Below are 13,084 nucleotides of genomic sequence, written 5' to 3'. Positions count from 1 at the left end.
ATTATACTGTTATTTATTTGGACCAGTGGACTGATAAAATATGACAAATTTATCAAACAAGATAACTCTGACCTCGTGTTGTTAGATTTTATTTATTGGTCTCAGATAATGTTCCCTTACATCAAATCATCTGTTTTCTTATCAAATAACTCCATTTATTGAATTAAATCAGTGATAATAACACCCTGTTTCCAAATTAAATGTCTCTAACATTTTATGTATGTATTTAAGAAAAAAGCACAACTCACCTGTAAAAATTATTTTTATTTGTGAATTACCAGATAATTAAAAATACATTCAGTCAAATCCATGATTACACTTCTACCTAAAGATGATTATTAGACAAATTCATTTCCCAAGGAGCTACACTCTAAGTTTATCTCCTGTATATATTCTTCATATATTACTGAGTTAAATTTAACTAATAGTTGCTCTAAATGATTGTTGTGCTACTAAAACATACCATAACATACCATGCTTCCCAGTTCTATTTCTAAGTTTATATCAGCTAAATATCAGATATTTTATAGAAAAGTTGCTGATTTCTGCCTGGGAATCAGTGGGAGCTGTATCTGGAGTTATCTCTGGTCTCGATGGTTTTGATGAGCAGCTTCGGAGCCGGAGAGCTGCTGCTGCTGCTTTGGTAGCCGTTACTGTATTTAGGAACTGGAGAAACAGGAGAGAATTAAGACAAATGAAACGTCTGTTTTGTTAAACGATCACAGGACGCCGCAGAGGGAGAAGCGGCTTGGTGAACACGCAGCAGCGTGGAAACGTACCGGGGCTGGAGACGGCCTGGATGTTCAGGATGGACTGCTGCCCGAGTCTGAACCAACAAAAACAAACATTCAACTCCGGTCTTATTTCACTTTGGGATTAAGTCAGGTTGTTTCTGAATAAAATCCTTAGCCACTTCTATTTCTAACTGATGGATTTCTCATTCCGGCAGCTGCTGGCGCTCATTCATCCATTACGACCGTCCAGTCTTTATTATTATCTCATATGAAAATGTGCAAATACTTTAATGATGAATTTACTGCCATATTTTTCTGGAGTTGAATATTTAAAGACACAGAAAACAGAGTTTCCGTCAGTCTGTCCTTAATGATGAAACTCGAGGACAAACAGCAGCTCAATGTTACGAATCAAACTCAAATGATCAATAATCTGTCAGTAAAGCCGATCAGCTGTGACCTCATCACTGACATCCTTACTGAAAGTTTCTTAGAAGTTATTTCAAATGCACAAAGATATTTTCATAGAAAATTAGACAAAAACACTTCTTTGTGTTTTTACAGTGTTGTGGTTGGACTTTCTGCTGAAACAGTCTTTGGGTCAAAACTCGTCACCAACAAAGTGAAACAGTGAAAGAGTTAAGAAATGATTTCCTTTTGCTGTAAACGTGTTGAGGCCGAAGTGGCGCTGTGAGTTGTAGATTTTCTGTCTTTGTTTTAACTGTAAAGTCATTCAGTGTTTCTGTTTGTGTGTGGATGTGCTTCCTGTCTGCTACCTGTCCTCCTCTCCCTCCAGCAGCTTCCTGTAGGTGGCGATCTCGATGTCCAGAGCCAGTTTCAAGTTCATCAAGTCCTGCAGAGGCAACAAATGAATGATTAGACTTCTGTTATCAGTTTTTTGTCTCTTCCCGCTGGTGGCCCACCTGGTACTCTCTCAGCTGCCGGGCCATGTCCTGCTTGGCTCTCTGCAGAGCGTCCTCCAGGTCTCGGGTTCGAGCTTTAGCCTCTTTCACCGCCAGCTCTCCTCGCTCCTCTGCTTCAGCCAGCTGGTTTTCCAGACCGGCTCGCTGATGAGGAGACACCAGAAACAATCAGTGCTGGATGTTCATCAGGCGTTTTGGATGAGTGTGAGCTGCACCTGCGCTTTCACAGCCTCGATCTCGCTCTGCAGACGGCTGATCAGCCGGTTGACCTCGGCGACCTCTCCCTTCACGATGCGAAGCTCGTCTCCAAACTGACTGGCTTGGACCGACATCTGGTCAAACTGGAAACATAACAGCCTGTCACTCTGCATTTTTACTCTCTGACAGGCTGCTGGACAAGCCGAGGAAGCGGCATGGCTGCACCTTGCTCTTGTACCAGGCCTCGGCCTCCTCTCTGCTGCGGGCGGCGATCTCCTCATACTGGGCTTTGACCTCCACCACGATCTGCTCCATGTTCAGGCTGCGGCTGTTGTCCATCTGCACCACCACCGACGTGTCTCTGATGCTGGCCTGCAGCTCACGCAGCTCCTGCACGACAAACCCCAACGTTCACAGAGAAACATTCTGGCTCAATGAGAGACAACGTAATTTAACTACTCAGGTTTTCAGCACTGCAAAAACATTAAATATCACCAGGTAGTTTTGGTTTCATTTCTACTTCTAGTATATTATTACACTTAAAATAAGACAAAACTAACTAAACTGTCCAGGTCAACAGTTCCTTAATATTTTTGAAAAAGTGCTAGCTCTGCTAGCAGATAATTTCACTGATAAAATGGGAAAACTGTGTTGGTGCTGAATAATCTGCTAAAACTAGAGAGAACTGCCGGGTAATGGTTTGTGTTTTTGCAGTGCTCTGTCTTTATTACTCTAATATTACAGAGGATTAGGAGATGCTAGCGCTGCTGCTAGCTGGATGGACCAACTGACTGTCCACCTTTAGCTTTGACTCCATTATTCTTAAGAACAGAATAATGAACTCACAAAATGTGAAGTTTTTATCAGAAACAGGAAAACATGAGGTTTTTTCTGGCATTAACAGGCTTCCGTACCTCCTCGTAGACGTTGCGCAGGAAGTTGATTTCATCGGTCAGAGCGCCAACCTTATCCTCCAGATCTGCTTTGACCAGGTAGGCCGAGTCTACATCCTGCAAACAGTCACCCACAAGGACAAGGTAAGTTTAAAACCTGCGAATCAAAATGAGTTCGGTTCAGAAAGGCTTTTCAGAATAAAAACACTTTCTGAAAAGAACCATCTTTCAGCAGGTATCAAACATATTTCTAATTAAGCAAACATTTCTGAATCAAAATGTGTCTGTTATTGGTATTTAATATTCAGAAATAAATTGTCAAATTTACATAAACTGTAAGCAGAAAATGATCATAATTTAGTAAAATAAATGCTTGAAAACATTCAGTCTGGTTGCTCAAAGACGAGAAACTTTAATTTTTTTTTACATATATAATAAGAGTTTATTTTTATCTACATTAATCTTACTTTACACAAAACGGACAGAGAGCTTTTGTTAAATTTCTGGTGTAATCATTTCGACCGAATATGACCAGAAATCCCAGCAGCCTTTGCGGAAGTGGTGTGATCATATCCGGTCATGTCGCTGTCAGGTCGGTGTTTTCCTGACCCAAAGCTGCTTGTCCTGCTTCCATCCTGGAATAGCAGCAAAACAGAGAGCAGCCATGACCTGCAGCGAATGAAGGGTCAGTAAGCTCTGGGTGAAATGCGCTCAGGCAGCCACTAGTGGCCGCACTAGAGCAGCAAACGGAAATAAAAACGAAGAAAGCCCAGTCTTCTTGAAATCTCCTGATTGTATCAAATCAAATTAAAAGGAATGATGACGGAGATCTCTGGTTTGGTAAAATGTATTCTGATAATGATGATTATCTAAATCTGCAGGAGATTTGGATCTGTTCAGTTGTGATGAACTACAAAACATAAAACATGAAACAGGTTTTATCACTCTGCATTCATACACAACTTCTTTATTTTAAACACAAGTTTGGAAACATAAACAATTATTGATGCCACTGCAGCTATTGTTTTATATAAATTGAGAAATGTTAACATAATGAGTTTTTCTCATTTCTGACTGAAATATAATATTTTATGGCTTTCTATATTAGTTTCTACATGATGGATTGATGTCAATGCATATCTTTAAATAAAACAAAATCAAAAAATTGATCAGTAATTAATCAGAAACCTCACGTTGAACACCTCTGGTCTGAACGATTACAGGTATTGGTATAAATTATTATTTTTGTGTGACTGTAAATAAATTGGTTTTGAGATGTTTGTTGTGAATAGAAATAAACTGAAAAGTTTATAGATTTGGAGTCAATATTCTTCATTGATTTGTTTTCATGAAGCATGAAGGCAGATTTTTTTGAAGATATTTTTAAAATAGCAGCTAATAAATGAACCAATACTTTTCATATTAACTCAGATATTGAGAAACTTTCATTTGAAAAAACACTTTGCTGGAAATGTTTCTCTTAGAAAGCTCTTAAACCTAACAAAATCATATAATCTGTATTATAAAATGTGAAATTAAACCAGTCCATCAGGTTTAAAGCCGACTGGCTGCAGCGACAGACGAAATGGACAGGAAATGAGCTTCAAATTCAAATTCAAACATACTTTAAGAATCTCAAAGTGAAATTAAATGTGGCTGTAACTCAATAATTTAGATCCTTCAAAGAGTTACTGAAGATGATGATGATGATGGCCTGACCTTCTTCAGGATGACAAAGTCGTTCTCCAGGTTGTTTCGCTTGTTGATCTCCTCCTCGTATCTGAGGGAGACAGAGGACAGAGTGTGTGTGTGTGTGTGTGTGTGTGTGTGTGTGTGTGTGTGTTTGTCTCCAATACCTTGTGGGGACCATTTTCCTGACACATACTACACTGTGGGGACCACTGCTCCTTGTGGGGACCGAAGCCTGGTCCCCACAAGGGGAAATGCTGTTATTGGGTCAGGGGTCAGATTTAGGACCAAGGTGTGAATTGGGTTTTGGTTAGGGTTAGGTATGTAATGGATAGGGTTAGGCTGCAAAAATGAATGGAAGTCAATGGAAAGTCCCCACAAAGATAGCCACGCAAATGTGTGCGTGTGTGTGTGTGTGTGTGTGTGCGTGTGTGTGTGTGTGTGTGTGTGTGTACTTGTGCTTGAAGTCCTCCACCAGGCCCTGCATGTTCCTCAGCTCCCCGTCCAGTTTGGTTTTGTCGTTGTTCACCAGGTCGTTCTGCCGCCGCAGCACCGCCATGTAGGCCTCGAACAGCGGCTCCACGTTGGAGCGACTCACGCCCTGAGACTGCAGCAGCTCCAGCTTCGTCTCCAGCATCTTGTTCTGCTGCTCCAGAAAACGCACCTGGACCAGGCGGGAGAGGGACCCATCAGCAGGGGGAACCACCAGCAGGTTCCCTTGGTCTCTGTTACTTTAGTTTCTGGGAACCCTGCGACCTTTAACCCTGATCTGGTGGAAAGTTAAAATGCTTCAGTTTCTAATGTTCTGATTGTTTTGTCCCCTCTTTGCTCTGCGGGTGGAAATGTGAAGCTGCTGTTGGTTTGGCAAACGGAAGAAGAAGAAGAAGAAGAAGAAGAAGAAGATGGCCGAGCACAAAGCCTGTTGTCAGGTCGGTATCAGTTCAGCTCGGGTTTCCTCCTGCAGCGCGGCCTAGATAAAGCCAGGTCCAGACAAAGCCCGGTTCTGTTGGGAGCGGCACTCGGCCCCTGTGGGCTGCCGGCGTCGTGTCGCTCCGGGTCGATCAGGTTTCAGTCGCTCTCTGTGGGGCTGAAATAGGCTGGGCAGCTCAGGTATCCAGAACCTTCGGGTCAGAAGAAGCTTTCTAATCCCGACTGAATTCTTGACTTTCTGAATCTTTAAAAGTGAAATGTGAGATTATTTGAGCTTTGAGTCAGGAAATGCTGAACATCCTGTGTTGGGTTAAAGTGGGTCACCTGAAACAAGCCGGGCTTTGTTCCTTCATGGAGCTGAAAGGCGGGTCGGCTCGGCAGGTTGATTTAGTCCAGTAAACTTTATTAGACGCTGAATATTTTGTGGAGATGATTTATAAAGGAAAATGACTGTTTGTAAGCCTGGACTGACGCCTCAGCAGTTTGCCTTAATATTTCATTCCTGCAGTAACCTGCAAAGCTTCAAACAACTTTCTAGAACATTTTAATAAATTCATTTTATAAAGAAATACACTTGGTTTTAAACAAAGACATTAAGATATTAATACTTTAAAAACATTAAATTACTCTGGAGACAAACATTTGGCTGCATTTCTCCCACAGCAAATGTATTATTTATTCAGCCAATCATAAATCATGTGATTATAACTTCATGTACAGTTTTATATTTAAACACTATTTTATAATACAAATATAAACACTGCATCTTTCACATGGTGTGAACCCATTTTAAGATATTTTATTCTGTTTTACAGCAACAATAGATGCAAATATTAAAAACTTTTTGTATTTCTGTATTCAGAACTTGGCAATTAGTTGGTCATTTCTGGACTTCCTGCCAGACTGGACCGGATCAGCAGCCGGACCGGACCGGACCGGATCGGCTGTCAGGCTCACAAAGCGTTTATTGTCAGGATGTTTCTGAGTCCGTGAGAAAACAGACAGAGGATCCTCAGAAGGATCCGAATCCACTGGGAATCTGGCCAGGATCTCCAGAAACAATAATTCATAACAGCAGAAATATTATAAATAAAATATTATAAATAAAATATTATAAATAAAATACAGCCTGCTAACGCTCCAGTTTGCTTTGTTTACAGGGATTAAAGGTTCTGCTGAGTGACTGAAACTATTTTAGTTTTTTCTCTTCATTCTGAAAATAAACAGGTTATGTAAAAAAAAAATATTTAAGTGATATTCAGTATGAAAAGGTTGGGAAACCAGAAGCTGAAATCCAGTCAAACTTGTAATTTTATTTAAAAAAAAACAAAAACAAAAAAACAAAAAAACTGTTTAAAACACTGAAATGATTTCTGACATTTTCAAAACCAAAACAAAGTCATCATAATATTTACCAAGTAATTTTAGTTTCTGGATCAAACATCTCATTAAACTTGGAATAAATCAAAAAACAATTTACCAGGAAGGTTTCACCAACAAGTAGGAGCTTTTTAAAAAATAAATAATTCTAATTTATTCTAAAAAGTTTTATTTCCATTGGGAAATTATTTAACTTTTAAAAAGACATTTTCTCATGTTGCAAGTGAAAAATCAGCCAAAGCAACTAAAACTTTTCATTTTATTATTAATAAAGAAATATTTATTTAAACAAGCTGATATATTTTACTGAAAACCTCCTGGAAAATTAGTTTTTATTTATTTGTTCTAGAAAATAAAATTGCTTGGTAAAATTTTGCGTTTTAATTTTGTGAAAGAGGAGTACGGAGCCTGGTGCAGAAGCCCGTTGAAGGGCAGTTTACATGGTTTTAAACTGTGTGACTGTGAGCCTGACTGATGGAACTTGACTTATTGTCGTGTTTTGATTGTTGATTCTATGTTGCATTGTGTTTCTGTTTGATTTGATGTAAAGCACTTTGAAATGCCTTGATGCTGAAATGTGATATACTAATAAAATTTGATTTGATTGTTTTTAAATTTTACCAATATTCTTCTTAGTGTTAGTGTGTGTGGGCGTGTGTGTTGGAGTGTGTGTGTGCGTTTGTTTCTAGTACCTTGTGGGGACCATTTTCCTGACATATACCACCTTGTGGGGACCGAAGCCTGGGCCTCACAAGGGGAAACACTGTTTTTGGGTCAGGGGTCAGATTAAGGACAAAGGTGTGAATTGAGTTTTGGTTGGTTAGGGTTAAGAAAAGGTTAAGGTTTAGGCTGTAGAAATGAATGGAAGTCAATGGAAAGTCCCCACAAAGACAGCCGCGCAAACGTTTGTGTGTGTGTGTGTGTGCGTGTGTGTGTGTGTGTGTATACCTTGTCGATGAAGCTAGCGAAGCGGTTATTGAGGCTCTTGATTTGCTCCTTCTCGTGTGCTCGGCTCATGGACAGGTTGGGGTCGATCTCCAGGTTCAGTGGGGCCAGCAGGCTCTTGTTGACCGACAGCGAGGTGAGCGAGGCCCCCAGCCCGCTGTGGGGCCCGCCGGCGCCGGCGAACAGGGAGCTGCTGCTGAGCGACACGCCGCTGAACGGCCCCGAAGCCGGAGCGAAGCCGCTGAACCTCCGGGAGCTGCTGCTGCAGCGGACGGAGCTGCTGGAGCTGATCCTCTTGGTCCGACTCAGACTCATGGCTGCAGGAAACAGGAAGGAAAACCAGAGGATGGAAAACCAGAGGATGGAAAATCAGAGGATGGAGGGAGTCTGAACAGGTCCAGACGTCCTGAAACAATGACGCCTCTCAGGTGTCCCGACCTTTTAAAGGAGGAGAGAAAATGGAGCAGAAACATGAGATCTCACGTCTCCGGTTCCAGAGGTCTATTAAAGGCCGGGAGCAACTGCTGCTGTCTTATTTCACTTATTTTGAATATGAAAATGATATCCCCTCCAGCTGCATAATAACATAAATCTGCCAATAGCAAATAAAATGCTAGAAACAACAGGACACCTGAGCTACAACCAGAGCAGCTGGTGGACTGGAGGAAACGACCAGGAAAAGTTTCTCCTTCCTCTGATCCTCCTGCAGCGTCTCGGATCCGAAAGCAGGATTTAATCTTCAGGATCTTCAACCTGAGAAATTACCAGAATTATGTCAACAGATTATTGTTATGTTCTTACTAGTTCGTTTCAAACGTTTTTAACCAACAGAACATGAATCTGTAATAAAACCATTAAATATTTTCTTGTTTCATTTGTTTAGCTGATATTCATCTCAATCAATAAATAAAAGTTCATTCTGACATTGTGGTGAAAATGTTTTCAGTTTTTATGATTCGTCCACTTCCTGCTTTTCATGTCACTTTCTGTCATGAAGGAAGAGTTTATGTAAAGCAGCCATCATGATTGTTTATTACATCATCAGCCTCCAGCCAGCTGTGGTTTAATTCAGTCACACTGCAGGCTAGACTTTGACTAGGCCATTCTAAGCTTTCTGTTTTTTAGCCTTTCTGAGATGGACTGTGTTTTTGTTGGATCATGTTCCGTAAAACCTCAGGAATCCAGCCGCTTGGGTCGAGTTGTGGTCTTCACGGCAATCTGACCCGATCCGATCTGAACCGAACCGATCTGAACCGAACCGAATCGATCTGACCTGAACCGATCTGAACCAATCTGATCCAATCTTTACTGTTCATTTATTTATTTTAATAATTTTTTACTTTTAACTAAAAACTATGCACCTTTACATAAAGCATCTTGGAAAATATTCAAACCCTTTTAGTTTTGCAACATTATAACCACAAACTGCAAATTATTACCTGAAGATTTATTAGAAAGAGAAAACCAAATGATTTTACAACAAAAACTGAAAAGTGTGGCATGCATTTACATACTTGAATAAAACTTGTCCTTCTGAAATCCCGATGTTGATTCAGCCTGAGAGAATAAATCTAACTGCTCTGAAGTTTTACGACATGAAATCTTATTTAGATTTGATGACATTTTACTGTAAAATTTTTGTAAACTTTACAGAAAAATGATGAAACTCAAGATCTGATCAGAGCCACACAGGAAGTAAAGAAGTTTCACTTCCTGTCACATTTAAGCAGAAAACAACCCGATGATCAAAGTTTCAATTTGATCGATAAGGATCACTCTGATCAATAAGGATCAATCTGATCAATGAGGATCAATCAGATAAATAAGGGTCAATCTGCTCAATAGGGATCACTCTGATCAATAAGGATCTCTCTGATCAATAAGAATCACTCTGATCAATAAGGATCTCTCTGATCAATACGGATCCCTCTGATCAATAAGGGACAATCTGATCAATACGGATCACTCTGATCAGCAGCTCCAGGAAGAGTCTTGACCCAGCCGTGTTTGGGTCCAGAACCAGAGGAGTGTAGGTCACCATGTCCTTCATGTTGCTCCAGATGTTGAAGGCCAGGTTGCCCAGATGTTTGGCCTGGTCTATCAGAGCTCCTGCTGTGAATCCCCCAGCAGGGGGCAGCATTTAGGAAAACACTGCCGTATGAGAAAACAAGTATATTTTTAAAACTCTGGAGTCTCAGCTAACCGGAAATTGACTTGCACACCTTTCCTGTTCTGTTTCCTTCAGTCACATTCATAACTTATATCATTTATCGTTAAAGCAACGGTTTTTTGTTCTTTGTCCAACTCTGTAACTCTTTTCCTGTCTACATATTATTTTGAAAATCTCAACCGGAAGTGCGAAAAGCCGCGTTTTCGGGCTGAAGGGTGTGAAATGACTTCTGTCGTCGTGGATGAACCTGGAGAGGAACCGGCGGTCTGGGTCGCGCTGAGGCGTCTGGACCAACCGGGTCAGTACTTTAGTTTCCTTCTGCGGGAAATGCGCACCCGTTGCCATGGCGACCGTTTTGCTTACCCGTGAATCAGATTCATGGAGCAATCGTTTTTAAAAAAAATCTGCCTGAAATTGAAGGTTTATGACGCGTTAAAATCGTCTCTTTTTTACCTGAACGTGTTTTCTGTCACGGCTGATCGAAGGAAAACAGGAAGAATTCAAATAAAACTATCATTCGTCATTTCCGTCCTGGGAGATTTAGATCATTTTTATCTGTATTGTTTGAACCTGCATCAAGTTTGTCTCCCTGATTAATACATGAAATATCAATAATGTGACGGCAAAGCTTTCAAGCATTTCATGAAGAAACAATCGCTGACATTTCCTCATAACTTTGAAAAAGATGTTTATTAGTAAATGATTTGATTGTTTATTTACATATTAGCTGTTCATATATTATCATATATTAATGTTGAGTTGCAGATGGAGCCGAGGTTCTTCGAGAAATCTCCTTTCCTTCTGCAGCGCCGGTCAGCGACATCACCCAGGTAACCACATCACCCAGGTAACCAAATCACCCAGGTAACCACATCACCCAGGTAACCACATCAATCACCACGGTAACCAAATCAATCACCACGGTAACCAAATCCCCTCGGTTTTAGCATCTTGTGAATTTTATAAATTGTCTCCACAGATCCTCTGCGACGCCTTTGGGCTGAACGTTCCCAACGTGGTGCTGAAGGTTCGTGACAGACGCTGAAATCTTCCCGATTCCAGATCAGTTTCATCGTTTCTTAAATATCATCTGCAGATGAGGAATCCCAGCGGCTGCCTGATCCCCCTGAACGCCTCCATTCCTGCCAGCAGCAAACACACGTATGTAGCATGACCACCTCTAACTCCCACAGAGCCCAGAGTGACGGCTGTTTCTGTCCACAGGCCCCATGTGCTTGAAGTGACGCGGCTCTTCCAGAACGGTACACTCCAACACAAAACATTTATCATATTAAAAACTCCTAAATGAGATTTAAAAACTAATTTAATATAAAACATTTCTTCATTTACATGCAAACACGAACCGTTAGCCCTCCTGCTTCCTCTGTTATCAGTTATTAATAAAACACTCCATCATACTGCAAAATCCAAAATATTGAGTTGAAACAAGAAACAGTTTGAATTTTTGTTACTATCTGATGTTAATTTATGTAAAAAAAACCAACAAAAAACAACGACAGTTTTCAAACTTACACAGATAATAACTTATTTCTGATCAAACTAAAACTTGTTGGTAATAATAATAATAATAATAATAATAATAATAATAATAATAATAATAATAATAATAATAATAATAATAATAATAATAATAACAGCAGCTAACCTGAGAACAACATCTCCTCTGTGAAGTTTGGTTGTGGCAGCATCATGCTGAAGGAGGGATGACGTCATGACAAAAAACATTTTATGGAAGCCATAACTTCTGGAGCCATAAAGTTCAAAGTTTCTTTTTCTCACAGAATAATAATTATTATAATTATGACTGATTTAAATGAGAGAAAATGTTGATTTAAAACGGTTCTGTGTCCAAAAGTCCTAAAAAACCCGATGCCTCGTTTCTGATTCAGTTACTGATTAATAAGCTGATTTTTAATGTGTTTTTGCTTCAGTTCATCCCAAACCCAGAACCATTCCAGTGACTGTGATCAGCCGGAGCATGAAGACCAGGCTGCAGGCCGTGGACAGGAGGGTGAGGTGCTGCCGCCTGGTGCAGGGAGGCAGTACTGCAGGTTTCATAGCGGTTGTGTTGGCAGGAGAAACATGGAGGACAAAGAAGTTAAAACACTTTGTAAACACAGACGTGGCATCACGAGAATTATGATGGAAATAAAAGAAGCATGTGCCAGATTCTAATTATTAGTTCTTCTGATTCCTGACTGGATTTGACTGAAGTGTCTGGGGAAGTTTAGCTCCTAATGAGGAGTGACTGATGACGATGCACTGGTTGGCTGTGTTCCTGCTCCTCCTGCAGATCCAGAGACTGGATGAGCTGCTGCCTCAGATCAAACTGCGGCGCCATGAGAAGCTGCAGCAGGTGGGTTCTACCTCCAGGTGCTGCCGCTGCCCGACCTGCAGCTCAACGGTTCTGTTTCCTTTCCCAGGAGATCGAATGTCTCAACCAGAAGCTGAGCTTCCTTCACAGGAAGCTGCAGGTGAGAAACGATTTCTGTCCAGCAGCGTCTGAGAGCCTTGCTCAGTTTTAATGTTCATTTCAAATTAATCATTTAAAATGAACATTAATAATTTAAAATGATTAATGTTCTTATGTTCACCGCTGTTTTCTGCTCCAGGAGGCCGAATCCCACCGCTGGAGAGGAGCCTTGACCAGAGCGCCTCTGTGGTGACCGACGGGTCAGACTGGGATTATAATCTGATTACTGTTATTAATCATAATCTGATGACTGTTTCTGAATCATGACCATGTCCTCTGTCTGCCACATTAAGAACAGATTCATTCGTTCACATCAGGCCTGATTGATCTGCAGCAGCTCCTTGGACCAAATGTCACTTTATGTTTTCCATAAACAGCCGTTTGGTTTTGATGCAGCAGGAAATTACATCCAGCAGAAATGTTCAACAGTAACTGAACTGAATTTCAGTTTCTGTAAATAAATCTGTATTTGGATAGTTCTGATAATCTAATTTTGATCTAAATTACTAGTTTTGTTAAAAACTGCTCTAAGCAGTTATCTATAGCGCTTCATAACCAAATCAGACTTCTTGTACATCAAGTTTCCTGGAGACGTTTTCCACCAGCGATTAGCCAGAGCCCCTCTGTGAAACACAAAGGCTTTGATTTTTAGTTCTCATTTTTGAAAACATGTTTTTAAACTCGTCTCGATTTGCTGCCAAACCATGAAATGAGTTTTTATGAAAACC

General features: G+C 40.6%; 2 protein-coding genes across 5 annotated transcripts; one reads left to right on the top strand and one right to left on the bottom strand.

Moving 5' to 3' along the window:
• Positions 1 to 117: 117 nt before the first annotated feature.
• Positions 118 to 10,345, bottom strand: LOC122834262 (intermediate filament protein ON3-like). Of its 4 annotated transcripts, none has more exons than XM_044122523.1 (12): positions 9,690 to 9,838; positions 8,324 to 8,445; positions 7,696 to 8,009; positions 4,893 to 5,101; positions 4,468 to 4,528; positions 2,770 to 2,865; positions 2,081 to 2,245; positions 1,873 to 1,998; positions 1,658 to 1,801; positions 1,511 to 1,587; positions 780 to 826; positions 118 to 666 (listed from the first exon to the last, which is right to left on the bottom strand). In XM_044122523.1, the coding sequence occupies exons 1-12, from the start codon at positions 9,830 to 9,832 to the stop codon at positions 557 to 559; spliced, it is 1,614 nt and encodes a 537-aa protein (XP_043978458.1). In that variant the 5' UTR covers positions 9,833 to 9,838; the 3' UTR covers positions 118 to 556. The 4 variants fall into 4 exon arrangements, with proteins under 4 accessions (XP_043978458.1, XP_043978459.1, XP_043978461.1 ...); XM_044122524.1 differs by lacking the exon at positions 9,690 to 9,838 and adding an exon at positions 10,316 to 10,345 and having other exon boundaries at positions 145 to 666; positions 8,131 to 8,445; XM_044122526.1 differs by lacking the exon at positions 9,690 to 9,838 and adding an exon at positions 10,316 to 10,344 and having other exon boundaries at positions 145 to 666.
• si:zfos-1056e6.1 (uncharacterized protein LOC107988029 homolog) lies at positions 10,037 to 12,842 on the top strand. Its single transcript, XM_044122528.1, has 9 exons — positions 10,037 to 10,160; positions 10,628 to 10,692; positions 10,842 to 10,889; positions 10,959 to 11,023; positions 11,087 to 11,124; positions 11,815 to 11,894; positions 12,177 to 12,239; positions 12,307 to 12,357; positions 12,496 to 12,842. The coding sequence occupies exons 1-9, from the start codon at positions 10,085 to 10,087 to the stop codon at positions 12,547 to 12,549; spliced, it is 540 nt and encodes a 179-aa protein (XP_043978463.1). The 5' UTR covers positions 10,037 to 10,084; the 3' UTR covers positions 12,550 to 12,842.
• Positions 12,843 to 13,084: the final 242 nt, after the last annotated feature.

Source organism: Gambusia affinis, linkage group LG07 (genome assembly GCF_019740435.1).
Source record: "Gambusia affinis linkage group LG07, SWU_Gaff_1.0, whole genome shotgun sequence".
Lineage (NCBI taxonomy): Eukaryota > Metazoa > Chordata > Actinopteri > Cyprinodontiformes > Poeciliidae > Gambusia > Gambusia affinis.
Note: the sequence above shows the minus strand (reverse complement) of the source record. Positions and strands in the feature narration are given on the sequence as shown.

Excerpts from the sequence above, each read along its gene's own strand:
- si:zfos-1056e6.1 (XM_044122528.1), top strand. The coding sequence starts at position 10,085 with ATGACTTCTGTCGTCGTGGATGAACCTGGAGAGGAACCGGCGGTCTGG. Across the intron at positions 10,693-10,841 it reads CGGTCAGCGACATCACCCAG|ATCCTCTGCGACGCCTTTGG; the intron begins GTAACCACATCA and ends TTGTCTCCACAG. Across the intron at positions 10,890-10,958 it reads TTCCCAACGTGGTGCTGAAG|ATGAGGAATCCCAGCGGCTG; the intron begins GTTCGTGACAGA and ends TATCATCTGCAG.
- LOC122834262 (XM_044122523.1), bottom strand. The coding sequence starts at position 9,832 with ATGCTGCCCCCTGCTGGGGGATTCACAGCAGGAGCTCTGATAGACCAG. Across the intron at positions 5,102-7,695 it reads TCGCTAGCTTCATCGACAAG|GTGCGTTTTCTGGAGCAGCA; the intron begins GTATACACACAC and ends CGCCTGGTCCAG. Across the intron at positions 2,246-2,769 it reads TGCGCAACGTCTACGAGGAG|GAGCTGCGTGAGCTGCAGGC; the intron begins GTACGGAAGCCT and ends TTTGTCGTGCAG.